Source organism: Solanum tuberosum, unplaced genomic scaffold (genome assembly GCF_000226075.1).
Source record: "Solanum tuberosum cultivar DM 1-3 516 R44 unplaced genomic scaffold, SolTub_3.0 scf00164, whole genome shotgun sequence".
NCBI lineage: Eukaryota > Viridiplantae > Streptophyta > Magnoliopsida > Solanales > Solanaceae > Solanum > Solanum tuberosum.
The window spans coordinates 1034503-1046461 of record NW_006239092.1 but is presented as its reverse complement, the minus strand read 5'-3'; the positions used below and the strand labels follow the sequence as shown (position 1 = coordinate 1046461).

At 33.2% G+C, this 11959-nt stretch overlaps 2 protein-coding genes across 4 annotated transcripts; both read left to right on the top strand.

Annotated features, from left to right (window-relative positions):
* Positions 1 to 474: 474 nt before the first annotated feature.
* On the top strand, positions 475 to 4687 carry LOC102589242 (transcription factor TGA1-like). 3 transcript variants are annotated; one of them, XM_006353986.2, is made up of 9 exons: positions 475 to 765; positions 1771 to 1954; positions 2043 to 2120; positions 2234 to 2293; positions 2398 to 2475; positions 2583 to 2640; positions 3197 to 3468; positions 3695 to 3922; positions 4292 to 4687. In XM_006353986.2, exons 1-9 carry the CDS (start codon positions 758 to 760, stop codon positions 4442 to 4444), a joined length of 1119 nt encoding a protein of 372 aa, XP_006354048.1. In that variant the 5' UTR covers positions 475 to 757; the 3' UTR covers positions 4445 to 4687. The 3 variants fall into 3 exon arrangements, with proteins under 3 accessions (XP_006354048.1, XP_006354050.1, XP_006354049.1); XM_006353988.2 differs by having other exon boundaries at positions 477 to 765; positions 1787 to 1954; XM_006353987.2 differs by having other exon boundaries at positions 477 to 765; positions 1767 to 1954.
* Positions 4688 to 7678: 2991 nt separating this feature from the next.
* On the top strand, positions 7679 to 11655 carry LOC102590016 (F-box/LRR-repeat protein At3g26922-like). The gene is made up of 5 exons (XM_006353989.2): positions 7679 to 7753; positions 7836 to 7885; positions 8643 to 9563; positions 9634 to 9792; positions 11240 to 11655. The coding sequence occupies exons 2-5, from the start codon at positions 7850 to 7852 to the stop codon at positions 11546 to 11548; spliced, it is 1425 nt and encodes a 474-aa protein (XP_006354051.1). The 5' UTR covers positions 7679 to 7753; positions 7836 to 7849; the 3' UTR covers positions 11549 to 11655.
* Positions 11656 to 11959: the final 304 nt, after the last annotated feature.

Below are 11959 nucleotides of genomic sequence, written 5' to 3'. Positions count from 1 at the left end.
TAAACGCTTAATATATCGATAATTTCATAAATTTGTCAATAAATTTTATTTAGATTTTCAAATTAAGCACATTAACACATGATAAAGTGTTCCTCTTATATACTATCAATTCAAAATTTGGATTATTTTTCTTGTGTGTTTCTCAAGTGTTAACTAATAAATAAATTAAACCATTTAAAAAATGTCGCTTTCCTTAATTATATACATCAGCTTTTGTAAGTCGTAAAATCTTAAACATATTTCAATTAAAATAGATGCGTATAATTAAATGAAATGACATATTTTTATGCGAATAACTTATTTTTCAAAAATATCTATTAGAAACACTTTATCACCTATTCAGATGCTCACCACTCATAAGTTTAAGGTGTTGTGATGTATTAAGCCTACAATAATATCTTGATTCATAACCATATGAGTATATATATATATATAAGTATGTGAGTGTGTAATGTTTTTTTCTATGTTGTTTGTGTGTACATTTTTAGTCATAATATAAAAGGCATCAACAACAGTTGACAGCAAGCAGTCAACTTCTTTGAGTACTTAGTTGTATTTCTTTTGTCATTTTGCTTCTCTGCCTTTATCCTACTATAGGGGTTTGAATTTGCCTCTAAATACACTTACTTTCTTTCTTTATAGCCATGGAGATTATTTTTTTAATTATCTTTACTCTTTTAGTTTAAAGGTTTCTTTAAATACCTAAGAAGGTCAGTTATTGCTTCTAATTTACAAGAAGAGTATCTTCACAATACTAATGAACAGGTTAGTCTCTTAATTAAATATAAATTCCTATTGTTCTGTTCTTGCTCAATTTCTTGTTTTACTTGAAAAAAATTCATAACATTTTTGTGTTCACTTGATTACATGTGTAGTAATTTGAGACAATTTCTACTATTGAGTCAAGAACATGATCTTCTAAATTTAATGATAACATTGATAATCCACTCTGTAATTCCATTTTATTGTGTTTATATGTAGATCAGAATTTTCATTTTTGCCTTAGAGAATATGGATGTGTAAGAAAATAGTTTACCACAATTTTTAGTTTTCTTGATAACTGTACTGTCCAGGCTGGCTTGGGCGCACCTTGGCTAATAAGTGCCACTTTCCACTAGTAACATGTACAAGTAACTCTGTTTACCTAGGCTAGGACAGATGGCTAGAGATCACGGAGTAGTGTTTTTGTAGTTTATCATAATTTTTACTTAGCTTAAAGTTGAAAAAGGATAATATTCCATATGATACATTTACCGTTTAGTATATGCAATAGTTGACAATTCCGGAAGAGTTGAGAGTTCAAAAGGAAGGAAAAAAAAGGCGAAAGTTCAAGTAAATCGTCATGTTGCTGTTGTGTGTCTATGTGTTTGTATGTGAAGAAGAATGTTCCCCACTCCCAGTATTCATATGCATAAGCTAATTCAATTTATCCATCATTTTATCAGTTCTGTTGATTTCCTTGTTTCTCTTTCGATTGATTACCTGTCGTATATTTCTTTCGCGTTACCCTTTCCATGTCAGAGAGAAGTAGTCCATGATTCCCTTAAAGAAAAGGTGTATATGTAGTTTAAAAGCCATATGCTTTACATGTCATGAACACTTAAAAGTAGCCCACTGAACTTTGGAAATTAGTCTGCAATTTCAAAAGATCTTGCTTTGACTAATGGATAAACAAACGATAAGTGCTCCGTTCTATTCCTTTACCATCTTGTTATGCAATAACATTTTTCTTAGTACATACTGGATGGAAATTAAATTCATTTCAGGCAGAAATTCTGATTTACAGGCCATGACCATGACTTCTCCAACAACTCAATTTGCCCCCACAAGAAGGATGGGCATATATGAACCATTTCACCAGATGAGTGTGTGGGAAGACGCGTTTAGAGGTGACATTATGCCTAGTGCTGATGCATGTATGGTTTCACACCCAAACGACAGGCCTGATGACAAGGTAAAACAACATATTTCCTAGTTCTAGCTAATAAAATTCAAGTTAGTAGTAGAGTTGTCAGGCTAATATCTACCTGTGCTTATTGTAGTCGGGGTATACATCCGGTGAACAACATATGCCCTCTGGCTCTGGAGACAATCAAGCACCGAGGAGTTCTTCAGACAAGGTGGGTGCCCCGACTCTCTCCTTTTCGGTCTATGTATCCTATCACAGGATACATAAGTAGAAAGATTAACCTCTGATGTAGTACGATACCTTTTCATATCAAATAAATGACAGGCACAACGGCGTTTAGCGCAAAATCGTGAAGCTGCTCGTAAAAGCCGTATGCGGAAAAAGGTAAATGAAGTTCTTAACATAATTTTCCTTGCACATGTAGATGTTTTAGGAAATTCTGTTTGTCATAAAATTTCTCTTGATTTCTTTCTTTACCCTTTTCACAGGCCTATGTACAGCAGCTGGAAACCAGCCGTTTGAAGCTGGCACAACTCGAATTGGAGCTCGAGAGAGCTAGACAGCAGGTCAGAGGAATCATTCCTTGCGCATTTCTTACTAACAAGTATATGTATCTGTGCTCCGATTTTATATTCCAGCACGGTCTTTGACATTATGAAACGGCTTATTGCAGGGTTTATACATGTTAGGTTCAAATAGCAATATGGGGCTATTAGGAACAATTAATCCAGGTATATGGATAGAGGAGTTGTCACTTGTCACTCTATAGTTTCCTTTGCATTTTATCTTGGCATCATTACTAGCTTAACTCTTGATCTGTGTTGAATGATGTACCAATTTGACGTTGAAACTAGTCGCCAAGCTGGATTGGTGATTACGATAATATGCAAATAGTTCATAGGTGCAGAGTTTAAATTGTTTCTTGAACATTTATGTGCCTTTACATGAAGCTGTTCTTTAAGAGATCTCAATGTAATCAAAAGTGTAAGGCTATTAGGCTATGGATATTTCTACATTAAAATCGTAAAAGTATACTTTAGCCATCCTTTTAAGGGAGACACTCACTTTGTGTTATGTGAAAGTATCAACTACTTACAATGTTTCATTAGGTTGTGTTTCATATTGTCCTTTTACTAACAAGACGAGCGCGCCCATGTGTGCTCTAAATCATTGGCATTTCATTAGCTGCTATTAGAGTAGAATATTAGCCCATTTACTTTGACTGTTTGATGCTATTAAAGTGTATACAGAGATTTTGTTCATAATTAAGTAATGCTACCTAAGCAGGAATAGCTGCATTCGAGATAGAATACAGCCAATGGGTGGAAGAGCAACAAAAAAAGAATGCAGAATTGCGGAGTATTTTGCAGTCTCCTGTAAGCGATATGGAGCTTCAGTTGCTAGTAGAAAATGTCTTAAGCCACTATTTCAATCTCTTTCGCATGAAAGCTGATGCCGCCAAGGCTGACGTGTTTTACTTAATGTCTGGGATGTGGAGAACTTCCGTCGAGCGTTTCTTCCTCTGGCTTGGAGGATTCAAGCCATCAGAACTCATAAATGTAGTCCCTGGTGCACTTTACTGCTTATTATGAACTATTTTACCTTCATTTGCTTTTGAGTTTCTCGTAGCATTTTTCATGCATAAATTTCCTGAACTAGGCACAAATCCTATCTGATGTATAGGTCATTTGACACCATATAGTTTATATTACTTCATTCGTCACCAAATGGAAAGCAGAGCATTTATGAACGCGAGATTTCTAATTGTATATCAACTTTACACAGGTGGTGATGCCACAACTCGAGCCCTTGGCTGATCAGCAAGTCATTAAAGTGTGTAATCTGCGACACTGTTGCCAGCAAGCTGAAGATGCTCTCACACAGGGAATGGATAAACTTCAGCAGACTCTCGCTCAGAGCATCCTAAATATGAACACAGGAGCTGGAAATTACACTTCCCAAATGGTTTCTTCTATGGAAAATTTAGAAGCATTGGAGAGCTTTGTTAACCAGGTTTGTCTCACTTTCACTGTCGTTCTGTATCTCAACGCGTTCAATGGTCATTCAATATCGTCTAAAATCGAGTGTAAAGATGACTGCAATCCTGAAAGAAACTGATGCGTACGTTCAACTAGTATACATGGTCCTTCAATTACAACGAAAAATCTGCTAAGGTTTGAAACCTCTATAATCTGTCAAACCTCTATTATATCGAAATGATGTTATGTATTCTATATAACATAACATGAAAATTGAGTTCTAAAGAAAACTAGGTCATTGTACTGAAATGTTTGTATAGAAAATGATTGTTACTGAAAGGTCTAACAATGATACTGTATTCTTGAATGATAATGTAATGTTGTTGCTTTGATTTGTAAACAGGCGGATCACCTTCGACAGCAAACACTACAACAAATGTCTATTATTTTGACAACGCACCAAGCAGCTAGGGGCTTACTTGCTTTCGGGGAGTATGTTCAACGTCTTCGTGCTCTGAGTTCACTCTGGGCAGCCCGTCCTCGTGAACCTACCTAAATGATCTGTTCATCAGACACAACTGGGATGAACTTAACTAGATTATGTTTGATGTTGTTGGTAATGCTAGCTCGAGCTGTAAATGGGAATGTACGTTATCATAGTTTTGCTTGCTTAGGCGGATTTAGCTATTTACTAGTATTTGAAATACATATTTTCGAGGAAACGAAATTTGTGTATATATATTTGGATGTTGTATATAGGCTATATAGCAATGGAATAATTTGGTTGATTGTTTTTGAAGATTTATGTGAGGTTAGAAAACTTATTATGAATGCTGAAACTTCAGTTTTTGGTATAAAAAGTGCATAAGTAAGGTGTGTTGACTCAAGGAAATTTTTAGGACAAATGCTATTACTCTCTCTATCCAATTCACGATGACACACTTTCTTTTTTAGTTCGTCCTACAAAGATTATTACCTTTCTATAATTAATTAAAAATAAATTAGATAGTTTCGATAAACAACGAAACGTTTTATTAGATACTCAAAACAAACTATAAGAAAATAAAATTTGAATTCAAAACATAGTAAGAATTGAACGAATTGAATTATTATCCGTTTTTTTTGCTCATTTCAATCCAATTCGCTTAAATCCAAATAACATTTAAGCGAGTCAATGATCCGTCTATTTATTAACTCAACACGTTTTGACATTCTCAAATTCATCCCAAGTCGTTTATTTGATACCCCTAATCTTAAGCATATCATCAAAGTAATCAAGGCATCTTTAATGGAAACATTTTTTGGCCTTTTGGATAAACAAATACATATGAAAGCATACCAATTTTTGTAGCAACTGCACTTAGTCATATGCAATACTGCAGATATAAACGTATGAAATTTATGTAAAAATGGTTGAAGTCCAATTATATTATGGCCAAAAATTTAATTATATATGACCTGAAATTCATATAAAAATTATTGAAATTGCTTGCTTCCTTCCAAGTTGTGTGAAGTTGGGCAAAACAAGTCAAACTGCATACACGTATGTCTGAACTTCATTGCACATGTAAAGTAGATTTAAAAGCGACTAAACTTGAAAAAATGAGAAACTTTAGCTACGACTTAAATGAGGGTCTTGAAATCAAGTTCATTAACTTGAACCACAATAGTAAGGTAAGGACCAATACCAAAAAAAAGAAAGATGTATATTCCTTGGACCCCATATATCATTTGAAACAATTTGGTCCAAATCAACTAATCCAGTATCCACCTCAATCAGTCTAAATGTGTGAATAGTACTTAATAATTACACATAATAATGACTTATTAATAATATAATAGAAATAATATTAAATTAATTAAAAAGTGAAATAGAGAGGTGAAATAGAGAACGTAGTATTCAATATAGAGAATGGAGAAGACATTCTCTATTCTTCCCTCCAAATATAGAGAATGAAGGATAAAATAAAGATTAACTCTTTGACATAGTTATATTAGTAACTTTATTTTAAAATAACGCTATGTTATTTATTTTATATAACTATATTATATAAGCGAATGTTGAGGAGCTAAGGGTCAGCCGGTCAATTAACCGGTTTGCCCTTCTCCTCAACTTCTTCTATTTATATTTCGTATTTTATCTGTTATAATTTATTATTATTTTAATATTTTCTTTTTTAAATACTATGTATTTATAAAAATAGTATTAAAAATTAACTTAAAATATTATAAATTTGATCACCTCTTGAAATTTCACATGTATTGCATAATTAGTACTGAGAGAGTACCATATATTATTTGAAAATCACATTAAGTGTTCTATAAATATAACTATATTATATAAGCGAATGCTGAGGAGCTTAGGGTCAGCCGATCAATTGACCGGTTTGCCCACTTCTTCTATTTATATTTCATATTTTATCTATTATAATTTATTATTATTTTAATATTTTCTTTTTTATATACAATGTATTTATAAAAATAGTATTAAAAATTAACTTAAAATATTATAAATTTGATCACCTCTTGAAATTTCTCATGTATTGCATAATTAAGACTGAGAGAGTACCATATATTATTTGGAAATCACATTAAGTGTTCTATAAATATAACTTATTGTATAAGCGAATGTTGAGGAGCTTAGGGTCAGCCGGTCAATTGACCAGTATGCCCTTCTCCTCAACTTCTTCTATTTATATTTCGTATTTTATCTGTTATAATTTATTATTATTTTAATATTTTCTTTTTTAAATACTATGTATTTATAAAAATAGTATTAAAAATTAACTTAAAATATTATAAATTTGATCACCTCTTGAAATTTCTCATGTATTGCATAATTAAGACTGAGAGAGTACCATATATTATTTGGAAATCACATTAAGTGTTCTATAAATATAACTTTATTGTATAAGCGAATGTTGAGGAGCTTAGGGTCAGCCGGTCAATTGACCAGTATGCCCTTCTCCTCAACTTCTTCTATTTATATTTCGTATTTTATCTGTTATAATTTTTTATTATTTTAATATTTTCCTTTTTATATGCTATGTATTTATAAAAATAGTTTTAAAAATTAACTTAAAATATTATAAATTTGATCACCTCTCAAAATTTCAAATGTATTGCATAATTAGGATTGAGAGACTATCATATATTATTTGAAAATCACATTAAGAGTTCTATAAATCACAATAATTAACAACTTAAAATATTTGAAAATCATATTAAAATGTGATTAATTCTCAAAATTTCACATGTACCACATAAATTGGCACAAAGGGAGTAACATATATTATTTGAAAATTACGTTAAGGGTACTATTAATCACAACTTAAACTATTTAAAAATATATTAAAATTTTGATTAAATCTCAAAATTTAACATGTGTCATATTAATTCGGACTGGGAAATAACATATACTATTTAAAAATTACATACTTGAAATATGTTTTAAAATATATATTAAAAATTTAATTAATTCTCAAAATTTCACATGTGCCACATAAATCACAATAATTAACAACTTAAAATATTTTTAAAAATATATTAAAAATTAATTCACTCGAAATATCTCATGTGCCAAAGATATCATTTGAAAAGTACGTTAAAAATATAATAAAAATAATAAACAATAAAAAAATTTAAAAATTTAATTGACTCTTCTAATTTTATGTGTTATCACATAAATTAAAATAACTAAATAAATATATATTGGGTCGGGCGGGCTTTTATGTGTAGTGTATATATATACTGTAAGTAGGTTTATTTGCCTACCTATCTACCTAGTTTCTCCCCTCTTCTCTTTGCCGGCGAGAGCTCTGTTTGTGGCTGAGTAGAGCTACTCGAAGAGGCTCATCTTCTTCAAGTAAAGCTATATTACAGTATTATCTGAATTATTTGATGATTAGTGAACTCTTTTGAAACTGATTTACCCGTATTCATCGTAGATTCATTGCATTCCATGGCTAAACGACTGCACAGTTTTGCTCTAAATAAGGTTAGTACTTTCTCTTCTTTTTCTCTCACACAAACATTCTTCCATGATAACTTGTAAAATTTCATCATCACAATATATTCTGTGCCTGAATTAAAAACGTTGAAACCTGGTGATGGTGGTAGAGTCAAGTTTGGCTGGGGGTGACAAGTTCATGAACAAATTTCCTACATTGTATAGTTTAATCAAGAAAGAGTTGCTATAGTTTAATGCAGAGGCAAGTAGGCCATTAGTACTTGAATTGGCCTTGGAAAGTGTTGTGAGGTCTTTAGCACCTTTAAAGTTACCTTCTTTGATTGGATTGTGATAATCAGAGGAAGTCCCAGGACTATGTAGAACATCTCTTTTCTTGTTGCTGGCATAGACAACAACTATGGGATCTTTTCTGAACATGAGTGGAGTGCATGCCAAGGAATATGTAAGATTTACTGATATGTTGGCAATCCCAGAAAGTCAGGAAAGATCTGAAGAAAATCTAAGGAGCTATTTTAAATTTTAGATGTATTCAAAATTTAATTTTTTTGGTGCAAGGGAGATATAGTAGATAACGGTGTTTTTGGAATGTAAGTGATACTGCTATGCAGTAGCTAATAATTTTTGTGTACCTCCTTGTACTTCTGTTGATGTAACTTTACCTTATCAAAAAGAATCTGTTATGTCTTATTTAATTGAAAAGTATGTTGATTTTGTAAGATTTTGGTTGTCATTTATGGTACCAATGGATTGATTTGATGAAACTTTTTTTTTCTTTCTTTTATAGTGTCAAAAGAGAGTCTGCATTGCAAAAGATCGCATAAGTCAATTACCTGATGAAGTTTTGGTACATATACTATCTTTTCTTACTGTTGAAGAAGCAGCTAACACAAGTGTCCTCTCAAGGCGGTGGCTAAGCTTGTGGAGATACATTGATCGGCTTGATTTTGATGCTACCAAACCCTTGGATAAAGTAGCCTTGCAACCCAAGCTACGGAAAAGGCAAATGAAGAAGTATCTTAGATGGGTCAGCTGTACTTTGCAAATGTGTAAAGGGCAGAGACTAGACCAATTTCGGGTTTGTTTTGATTTGAACAAATTCGCGCGGCATGAGATTGATAAATGGATTGAATTTGCGTTTTCTAGGAATGTTCAAAGACTAGAGTTAGACTTATTAAAGGGTGGAGAGCACATTCGTAATTTTGGTTACTGTTATACTTTTCCAGCATGGCTCCTTGGTCTTGGTGATTCTGCTGACTCTTCTTCTTACATACCTCATTCTAATGACCTCCAAATACTCTCACCTGTCAAGCAGAACTTCAAGTCTCTAAAAGTGCTGCTATTTAAATCAGTAAATGTCACGGGCAAAGTTCTTGAGTTCTTTCTACACAATTGTCCATTTCTTGAAACAATGGCAGTTCATGGATCAGGAACTTTGGTAAATTTGGAAGTTGTTGGTCCGTCCCTCAAGTTGAGACACTTGGAGATACAGTACTGCTACAAAGTAGAATCACTTAAAATTTGTGATACAAACCTTGTAACATTAAGGACTTCAGTAGGAACGAAATTACTGCTTAAGAATGTCCCAATGCTGGTTGAGGTGAAAATTTCTAGTGCGGCATTCAACCATATTTTGAATGACATATCCTCTTGTCTTTCCTGTGTTATCTCTCAGCTTGTGGTCCTTCATTTAACTACTCATTCATGGGTTAGTAAACAAAATTTTGTGTCTATCTACCTATGTTTTTTGCTGGCACTAACTGGTGCCTTCTATTTAGTTTAAACTTTCGCAGGAAAAATTGGAGCATTACAATTTTCCTCAACTTACTAAGCTCAAGAAATTTGTCCTCACTACATGCGGACAGAAAGACAGGAGTCTCTTAGGTTGCACGTCTATAATAAGGGCTGCTCCCCAGTTGAAGGAATTTGAACTACAGGTAAGTATCATGTTTTGAGTTCTTTTTCCTCTTTGGCTGGTACAAGAGTCTGATTTATTCGTTTTAGCAATTATGGTTCATGTAGTTACTTATGCTATTTCTTGAGTATATTACTTATCCTGCTTGAGTTGAAACAATTGTGGTGAGCTGAACTTTAATGCATGATACTTTTGCATCGTTTTTAACTCGCTCGACTGTGCATACATGAAGTCCCTGCGCTTACCTAGGGGTCATTTTTCAATAGGTTCTAGACAGCTGTATCGATGTTGAGCACTTTTTTCTTATCGAAAAAAGAGCGTATACTCTCATCACTCAACCAGTTTCTTATATTCTTTTACTGAATTACTGTGTGTGTCCGAGAGCTTGTTTGGTATAGTGGAATGATCTCAGAGTTTTGGTATTGTGATTTCCGTTGCCCAATGCATTCCTCCAAAATCTACTGTATCCACCCCTTTGCTGCTTGTTTTTTATGTGATAAAATTGGGAAGTATTGTACAATGACTATTGCGTGCTGAATAAACCTACTTTGTTGTGATAATTATACTGGTTAATGTCAAGACAAAACTAACTACCTAGAGAGTTGAGAACTAAGTTGTTGCCTGGCTAGGTAAGCTAGTGAAGGAGGCATGCACCGGAGTAGAGGTTTCGGAGATGAGGAATCCATCTCATATCTTGGCATGCTTTGCATTTAGCAACGTAATCCATAAATTGTTCTAAATTGTTAAACCATATGATTCAGGGACTAGTTTTTATTTGAACATCTCATACCTGCCATGCTTTGCATTTAACAACACAATCCATAAATTGTTCTGGTCTACTGTGTTGTATCTCAACCATTTCAACAATTTTTTGTGCACAAATTAATCTTCTTAGAACATATATAATTTTAGGCCATTCTACTCAATGTATTCTCCTTCGCTTTGGATTAACTTGCCACATCTTCTTCCTTATTTTATCAAAATGTCTTTACACCTTTTGGCATAGGCTACAGGGACATTACGTTAGTAGGATAGTGTCAATGACACTTTATACGTGTCCCTCCCCCCACCCCCAAAAATAAAAAAGACAGATATTGTTTCCTGCCGGTTGCTAATCTTCTCCACTCTATCTATTTATCACGGCAGCCATGTAATTGCACTTCTTCTTAGTGGTTCTTTTAGGCTTCCTCTTACTATATCCTTTCAATCTTCTCTGGTCACACTTTTCATGTCCATCAATCTGATTTTGTATAATTGCATTGTCAATTTGTCATAAAGATTGCTATGTTTTACAAAATCAGTGAACCCCTGAATAGGTAGCTGTTCATATTTTCTCTAATTTGAATTAAGGTTTATCTTTTTTCAGTCTCTGTACTCGGGTTTGTGATTGGAAATCATGGAATTACACAGAGCTAGGAGGTGTTTTCTTTTGCATATACTTATGTTTGTTTGTTGTATGTGTCTGGCAGTTGATATCGGGATGTTCCGTCCAGACTGTTAGAGAGTGTAGGAAGGCCGCCATAAAATGTCGACTGCATCACCTCAAAGTGGTCAAGTTGTGGGGGTTTTATAGCGGTGCAGCTCATGTTGAACTTGTTAGGTACTTCTTGGAAAATGCTATTGCACTCGAGAAAATCATCTTTGATCCCAGGACCCCAATGCCCACTCGCTTTCCTCTTGACCCTTTGTTCGTTAAGAAGGCGCAAACTGCAAGAAATCTTGCTAAGCTCCATCTTGAAGGTGAAGTACCTCCGGATATTGAGTTGGTCATATTGTAATATGTATGTTAATTACCAAAATAATACTAAAATTATTAGACCATTTTAATTTTTGCTACATCAAGGGGAGCTGAAGTGGCCGAATATTTAAGATTTTTGAGGAACAATGAGAAAGTGTTTCCACTTTTTTTTCACTTCCATTTGTATTTATGGTCAAATGCAACAATCAATTTTTAAATATCATTTTTCACATTGAAATAATTTATTTATTTTTTCAAATTTCATGACAAACTTAATTTAAATACGAGTTCAATCTTCTTATTGAATTCATAACAATTATGAGAATAGAATTTATTATTCCCTCTTTACTTGTCCACTATAATAAAAATAGTTGTCTAGTTTGAAAAACCGAGAGAATTTATTATTCTCTCGTTCATCTTTACTTGTCCTCAATAACCTCCATCTCTTTCA

Coding starts and splice junctions, on each gene's coding strand:
- LOC102589242 (XM_006353986.2), top strand. Junction 1,955..2,042: donor ACGACAGGCCTGATGACAAG/GTAAAACAACAT, acceptor TGCTTATTGTAG/TCGGGGTATACATCCGGTGA. Junction 2,476..2,582: donor TCGAGAGAGCTAGACAGCAG/GTCAGAGGAATC, acceptor GGCTTATTGCAG/GGTTTATACATGTTAGGTTC.
- LOC102590016 (XM_006353989.2), top strand. CDS start 7,850: ATGGCTAAACGACTGCACAGTTTTGCTCTAAATAAG. Junction 9,564..9,633: donor ATTTAACTACTCATTCATGG/GTTAGTAAACAA, acceptor CCTTCTATTTAG/TTTAAACTTTCGCAGGAAAA. Junction 9,793..11,239: donor TGAAGGAATTTGAACTACAG/GTAAGTATCATG, acceptor TGTGTCTGGCAG/TTGATATCGGGATGTTCCGT.